The 8,338-nt window shown below is 37.2% G+C and overlaps 1 protein-coding gene across 1 annotated transcript in view; it reads right to left on the bottom strand.

Annotated features, from left to right (window-relative positions):
* The window catches only part of LOC106877126 (histone acetyltransferase KAT7), a 22,234-nt gene extending 20,422 nt beyond the window's left edge, over positions 1–1,812 (bottom strand). The window contains exon 1 of the mRNA XM_014925923.2: positions 1,582–1,812. Coding sequence (XP_014781409.1) covers positions 1,582–1,602 — 21 coding nt within the window. The 5' untranslated portion in view covers positions 1,603–1,812. The remainder of the gene's footprint in view (positions 1–1,581) is intronic.
* Positions 1,813–8,338: the final 6,526 nt, after the last annotated feature.

Here is an 8,338-nt window from a genome sequence, read left to right as displayed (position 1 = left end):
CCCCCCACAGTGCGACACGGAAGAATTTAGCTATATTCTAATAATGATTAATATACATATATAAGAGATCTAGCGGCGAAAACCCGTTGCCTTTTAACTACTTCAACAAAAATAGATACGACATTGACAAATTTCAGTTTCAAATTGATTTCTATAGGAATGATGATGCAAGACGAAAAACTAATGAAATTAGTCTTGAACACAAGAGAAATCCAAACACAAGAGAAAGCTTAGAATATTTAAAAACTCAGACAGCCTTAACGATCAAGGGAAACCAATACATACATACATATAGGCCTGGATCAAAACTCGAAAACGAAGTCCTAAAAGTGAGGGATCGCTTTGTAGCGCAAACGTTTAGATAAACTGAGCCCCGAGTTTGCATCCACGTGTGATTGAGAATGCATCAACTCTGTGTATATGTATGTGTGTGTATATATATGCTGGAGGTTTTCTTTCCTTTATCAACTTTTCTACTAGAATATTTTCATCAGTCTTTACCCAGCATATCCAGTACGAAATATCCATGAGGTAAAGCTGAATAGCATAAATAATAATGGTCCCAGGGTAAGGAATGTGTACAGTCGGTAGACATTAAGAAATATCGGTCCGTCACCGGACACGGAATCGTCTGAAATAGCTAAATGCATGACAATGTTTTTAATACATCGTTGCACGGTATTTAGAAATCACATCTTGTATTGGCAAACAGAAGAATAGCTGCGCAAAAGAAATCCTATATATTCAGCACCACCGATAAAGAAATATACCGATTATTTTGAAGCCAAAGTGCTGTTAATTAGAACCAAGGACCATATTTATATATGAATGTAATTACAACATCCACTTTTAAGTGGGGATAGATATATATACACACACACACACGATAGATAGGAGAGAGAAGAGAGAGAAAGAAGAATTGTCCTCGGATTCTACGATTCAGTCTTTGTCGCAAAACTAAATCAATAAATCTATGAATGGTAGTCACCAGGTTGCAAGAAGGAAATGTTACAAAATAAACCGGCATGATTGTTTCTTTTTTCCGGCATACAGCGATGGATTGACTGGGAAAAACCATGTTCAAACGAAGAAACATTTTCCAAAGCAAACACAAGACTAAACACGAACATACACATTTCTGTATCTTTTGTAAATTTGCTCAATCCATTTTTTAAAAATGATTATCAATATAAATACATATTACGAGATGTACTTTTATCGGAGACGATGGATTTTCCAGATATTTGTCAGCCAGATCAAACCATCTCCGATTTCTAAGCTTGTCTAATAACAAAATATCCCTGGATGTGTTTAATAGATTACAGTTAAAAACCAGGTTCATATACACACATATATACACCTTATATCTACACACACACCTATGTGCACACACAGTCAATATAAATACATATGACGGAAACAAGAAATATTAACCAAGGTTATATACATAAATGAACTTATATATATAATATATACACACACACACACATTATACCAGCACATACAGTATATATGTTTATATATAAGAGACACACATATATCATATGTGTCTATGAAGGGAAAGAGGAAATTTGAACTTACGCTGGGCTTTCGTTTTGGCATGACTTAAAACTGTTCCTATCGAGAATAAACGGTTCTATGAAGGAATGAGGCCTTAGTGCAGGGAAGAAGAAGCAGAAGAACAGCAACGGCTGAGGAAGTCGACATGATAATAATGCAACAAGTTTCGCCAAACAACACAAGACTGGCGGAATTTGGGGGAGACACACAGCGCCATCTGCAAACAAAACAAGGGAGGAAAACAACAAAAAAAGTATAACCAACAAACAAACAAAAAAACAAAATAACAGATAATTAACCGGAAGTGGAAGGGAGAATTTATTGTAGGCTGGCACCACTTAATAAATATAGATGTATCGGGGAGGTTTTATTGATTTTTAATTTCGTTTTATTGTTCTCTCTCCTCTTTGAGGCTGTAGCTGTGTTGAATGGTTAGGTTAAGCGTTGTGGTTCTCGTTTACGTATGGACCCCCCCCCCCCGTAACCATTCGATGTTTAAAAACTAGTTTTATAGATATTTCTTTCAAAATTGTTATTTTGTTTTTTCACACATCTAAGCTGAACTATGTGAAACGTTGGAGAAAGAAACTGAGGTAGTTTCATCCATAATAACATTTGAGATGTAAACATTAACCTAACATTTTTTCAAGGACATTTAAATACTACTGTACATCCACAATTTTACTATGTTTTTCCATGGATCCCCAGGGGTCTGACCGTGGACTCCTGTTGAGAACCTCTAGGTTAGAACGTCGGATTAAATCCTTTGCGGCATTTTATCCGCTTTTCACGTTCTGATTTCAAATTCCGTTTTTAAAAAAAAATTTTTTTTTTTTGTCATCTGTGACAAATTTTCTTTCATGCTATAGCATGTGATTTATTTATTTATGTATTTATTATTATTATTATTATTATGAGGTGGCTTGTTTGAATTTACTATGTATCGGAAAATAATGCTTTTGCGATAGTTCTTCCGACTGCGTAACGATTTCAGTTTAAATTCTGCCGATGCCGACTTGGCTTTTTTCATCCTTTCAAGGTCGATAAAATAAGGGCACTACTTAAATACAGAGGTCCCGATACATCTACTTAACGATATGTTTTTACAGTGCACACTCGCTAAGGTTTTTAGGGTTAGGTTAGTTATGGTTAAGGTTACATAGAGGGGACCTCTATTTAAGTAGCACCAAAATAAGAACCAGCTGTAATCAGCTTCCCTCGTTTCGCAACATTACTGGCCTTGTGCCAACATTTAGAAACAATTATTATTATTATTGAGGCGGTGAGTTTGGTCGAATCGTTAGCACGCCGGGCTATTTGCTTAACGGCATTTCGTCGGCTTGAGTTCAAATTTCTGCCGAAGTCGACTATGCCTTCCAATCCTTTCGGTATCGATAAAATAAGTACCAGTTGAGCACTGGAGTCGATTAATCAACTTAAACCCCTTCCCGAAATTGCTCACCTTGTGTCAAAATTTGAAATCATTATCATTATTAGGGCAGCTAGCTGGCAGAATCGTTAGCACGCCGAAAATGCTGGGCGACATGTCTTCCCGACTTATAACGTTCCGAGTTCAAATTGCACTGATATCGACTTTGCCTTTCATCCTTTCGGTGTTGATAAAATAAGTAGTAGTGAAGTACTGAGGTCGATGTAATCAGCTAGCACCCTCATCCCAAATTTCAGGCCTTGTGCTTTTAGTAGAAACAATTTTTCACTCTTCTTGAATTAGTTTGGTAATTCGTTTGAATTTAATGTTGTTGATATTACATTTTTATTGATTTCTAATAATAGCACAAGGCTTATAAGTTTTAGAGGAAGGCTGTAGACAACTAAATCAACATACAGTTTCATTTGGTAGTTTATTTTATTTTATCGATCTTCAACAAGGAAGGACGGAGGGTAGAGTTAGCCTCCGTGGGATTTTCAGTCAGAACATAAGCACAAAGCCTCAAATTTAAAGGACAGTAATAATAATATTGGAGGAGTTTACTGTAACATTACAATGAGAGAAATGGTGGCAGTGTGCCAGAGTATACTCTCAAGGTACAAGAACGTAAATATGAATGGGATGGTGCAGGGTGTGTGAGTAGGGAGTCCAAATGAATGGAAAGGGGGTGGTGGAGCAGTGACTTTTGAAACTCAGGTGCATAGAAGGGGATGAGAGGATAGCAATGATACAGTTGTCAGGGGTGGAGAGGACAGGATTGGACTGGAGGAGTAAGGAAGGAGAGACGAGCACAATGCATGAAGAAGAGGAGGGGAGATGTAGTTTGGTTTATTGGAGTAGTCTGTGTGTGAAAAATTTAATGTTACATGTGAATGGAACACACAACACTTCCAGAACTCCGTTTCACTGAGGGGAATGGATCTTCTTGAGAACCTTATATTGTCAGACATCTTGGTCCATTGTCATCTCCTTTATGAGGCTCAACATCTGGAAATCAACTCTCACACATGTATAGACATGTACATGCATATATATTTATATAGAAATACACATTTGCCATTTGCTGTGAAGACACATCAAGCTTTGAGGCCAGTACTGGTGACAAGTAGAAGGCACTCATGCTGATGATACGTGAAAGGCACGTACAAGATACACAGTACACTCTGTGCAGTGGTTGGCATTAGGAAGGGCATCCAGCTGCAGAAACCAAGCTGAAACAGACTGGAGTCCAGTGCAACTCTCCAGCTTACCAGCTACCTAGTCAAACCATCTTACCCATGCCAGCATGGAAAATGGACGCTAAATGATGATGACACATATAGACACATGCACACATATGTGCCTCACTCCTCCCCCACATGTATATATATGTATGTGTGCATATACGTGTGTGTGTGTGGGGGGGGGGGGGTATTTTATATCCTTTTTATAATGACTAGTAGAAAAATTGCCTGGAGGGCAGTTTTGATTGTAATATACTTAATTCTATGTTGTCTTCCATTTCCTGAACTGGGAATACCATAAAATGTAATCTGAAAAAATATCATGAAATGTAACCCAGGGCTGAACCTTCTAAACCGTTTGAATATCTAGAACATCTTTATATTTACATTAAAATTTGTGAAATTTGGTAAGGGAAAACAACAAAATGCAATTGAAACAAAAGCATTGACAGCTTAGGATTTAAATCATTTTAATCTTTTACTTATAAATACTATCTCGTTGTAATAATACTTATTCTACTGGTCTATTTACATCTTAAATACAACACATGTTAAACCAGCTAAATTGCTGTCAGCAAATTAATTTACAGCATTAATTATCAGATAAGTTCTGAATAGTTACATCAATGTAAATGTCAAACTGACAACAGAAACTTTCTGCCAATGATTTTCACAAAATTAGGCTTTTTTATGGCTGTTTTTAGTGGCATCCATGTGAAACATTTCCAGAAAAAAGAGAAACTTTCTCATAAATTCATTATTATTATTAGTTTTAATTTGATTAATAATTATATCTTAAAGCAAATTGTCACCATATAGCTAAAATATAAGTCAGCACTAAATGACTTTTAGTTATTTTTCAAGTTCCCTATATGCTACTATTTATTATTGTTGTTGTTGTTGTTGTTATTAAATATTTACCAGCATTTCATCTATCTTTACATTCTGAGTTCAAGTCTCATTGAAGTTTGCCTTTCATCCCTTTTGAGGTCAATAAAATAAGTACCAGTTAAGCACAGGTTGATGTAATCAACTCCCCAAACTAGCTTGGCCTCATGCCAAGATTTGAAATCATTATTATTATTACTATTATTACTATTATTATTATCATTATTATTATTATTATTATTATTATTACTATTATTGTTTTACTTCTCAGAGTGCTTGATCTTGTTTACTTTGGTAGATTCTGTGAGAGTGGACAGCAGCCTGCTGTCAGAGGTCTCATAGGGTCTCTTTCCACACAAATGCATGCCATCAAGGTGACAGTGTGGTACAAATATATGAAGTCCAATGTAGCCATAATGACTACCCGTCTGATAAGGGTACACCAGGCACAAGCATCACAACCATATGTACACGACATGTTGATCTCATATCGAGATAAACAGTGCATGACCGCGCAGGTGGGGCTTAGAATATTTTGCAGGTCAAGTAGCCCACCCCACTCAAAGGGTTCCTGAATAAGGATTGTTTGAGGATGATGAATGAAACATCCATGTTCCAGAGGTGAATTATTCAAACCCCAAAGAATTTCCCCTCAACACATGACTATGTTGCTCCCCCACTACTCCTTGTGATCAGAGATGCATTCTGTCAGCTGAAAATGGGACATGCTCAACTGATTAAGGTCAACCAACTGACAAACTAATCTGTGGTATGGAGCAGAATATTTGCTGTGGCCCATCTTTTTATACCAAGACAAAACATGATAACACTTCCAATCAGTTGAGATCAGAAGTTATGAGTCATTGTTTGGTATTACATCACATGATGCCAACTTTACCTTTTATCCTCCCTGGGTTGATAAAATAAATACCTGTTGATTAGTGGGGATGAATGTAATTGACTTACAACCCCCTTCCTGAAATTATTGGTCTTGTGCCAAAATTTCAAACCATTATTATTATTATTTAGTAAGAGAGCAGTGCATACCATCATAGTGACACTTGGGTACAAATATACGAAGCCCAATATCCCCATCAGGACTACCTGTCTGATAAGGGTACACTAGGCACATGCATCACAACCATATATGCAGAAAATGGTGATTTCATATCAAGATAAACAGTGCATGACCTCGTAGGTGGAGCCCAGTTAGAATCTTCTTCAGGTTGAATAGCCTATCCCACTGAAAAGGTCCCTGAATTAGGATTGTTTAAGGATGTTGGATGAAACACCCATGTTTCCAGAGGTGAATTATCCAAATCCACAACAAACACACACACACACGTGTGCATATATATCCAGCCTACTTTGTGAAGTGGTTGATATTTGGAAGGGAATCCAGCCGAAAAACCATGCCAAAGTAGACCTTGTCAGCACTGGTGCCATGTAAATATCACCCAGTCCACTCTGTAAAGTGGACTGGATGCTATTAGATGCATTAGGAAGGGCATCCATTTGTAAAAGCCTTGTCAAAGCAGACCTTGCCAGTACTGGTACCATGCAAAAGGTACCCAGTCTGCTCTGTAAAGTGGTTGGTGTTAGGAAGGGTATCCAGCCGTAAAAACCATGCCAAAGCAGACAGCGGAATTTGGTGCAGTTCAATGGTTTGCCAGCTCCTGTCAAACTATCTGACCAATGCCAGCAAGGAAGGCAGACATTAAATGATGATGATATCTATCTTTTACTTGTTTCAGTCATTAGACTGTGACCATACTGGGGCACCACCTTATATATGTATGCGCGCACATACACAGACACACACACACACACATGCATATACTTGCTAAAATGTACCAGAAGTTGTTGTGTAGCCACATGTCAGCCCCCTGATTGAGCAGTGTTATGGTCAAAGGTGTTTGCAGCCATCTCATCTGCTTGTATAGGAATCGAGAGGGATTTTGTTGCTGTTTCTGATTGGTTTGAATGACTGCATAGAGATTCTCTTGCTCGCCGGGAAGAACTGGAAGTATAAAGGCAAAAATATAAGAAGATCAATAGTTGTCTTCATTTCAGAGCAAAAAATGACAAAATATTGATTTCTTTTCATTAAGATCAGGTTCCACATTTATAGAGGAGGGAGAAAGGTAGGGAGTACTGGTACTCAGTTGATGTTCCCCAGGCAGATGAAACATGAAGTTCACTCTGGCATGATTTGAGCTTAGAAACTAGTTAAGCAAAACTGGATAGTTAATGCATCTTAGCTTCTTCAGATTGATATAATATTATTATATTATAATTATTATATTATAATCTCTCAGATTGATTTAATATTATTCCTTTCATTAAAGTATTTCTGTTGAAATACACTGCCTTTGTTTTAATTAATTTTTTTGAGAATAATTGAGAATTTAGTAAAATGATTGTCATTATTAGGTTGGTGTAAGGCGGTGAGCTGGCAGAAACGTTAGCACATTGGGCGAAATGCTTAGCAGTATTTCGTCTGTCTTTACATTCTGAGTTCAAATTCTGCCGAGATTGACTTTGCCTATCATCCTTTGACGGTTGATAAATTAAGTACCAGTTGTGTACTGGGATCAATCTAATTGACTGGCCCCTCTGCAAAAATTTCAGGCCTTGTGCCTAGAGTAGGAAAGATTATTAGGTTGGTGTTTTTAAGACGGTAAGCTGACAGAATTGTTAGCATGCCAAACAAAATACTAAGCAGCATTTTATATGTCTCTAAGTTCCGTGTTCAAATTCCACTGAGTTTGACTTTGCCTTTCAGGGTCGATAAAATAAGTACAAGTCAAGTATTGGGGTCAATATTGTTGACTTCACCCTCCCCTCAAAAACTGATGGCCTTGTGCCAAAATTTGGGACCATTATTAAGTTGGTATTTGAAGATGGTGAATTGGCAGAATATTAGTTTGTCAGACAAAAGGCTTAGCAACATTTCTTCCAGCTTCTGAGTTTAAATTCTGCCAAGGTCAATTTGCCTTTCATTCTTTCATGGAATCATTGAAATTGACTGGCCCCCTTTTCCTAAGTTTCAGGCCTTGTGCCTATAATAGAAAAAAATCATTAAGTTGGTGTTTATAATATGTAGCAAACAGCTACCAACTTTTTAAGCCAGGATTCAAAATTGGATCCTCATTTAATTGCATGTCATTGGCCTGTTGTTTTAGTCTGAGTTCATGAGCATAAACTGACCACTTGA

The sequence above is a fragment of the Octopus bimaculoides genome, chromosome 22, assembly GCF_001194135.2.
Source record: "Octopus bimaculoides isolate UCB-OBI-ISO-001 chromosome 22, ASM119413v2, whole genome shotgun sequence".
Taxonomy (NCBI): domain Eukaryota; kingdom Metazoa; phylum Mollusca; class Cephalopoda; order Octopoda; family Octopodidae; genus Octopus; species Octopus bimaculoides.
This window is presented reverse-complemented; position numbering and strand designations above follow the sequence as displayed.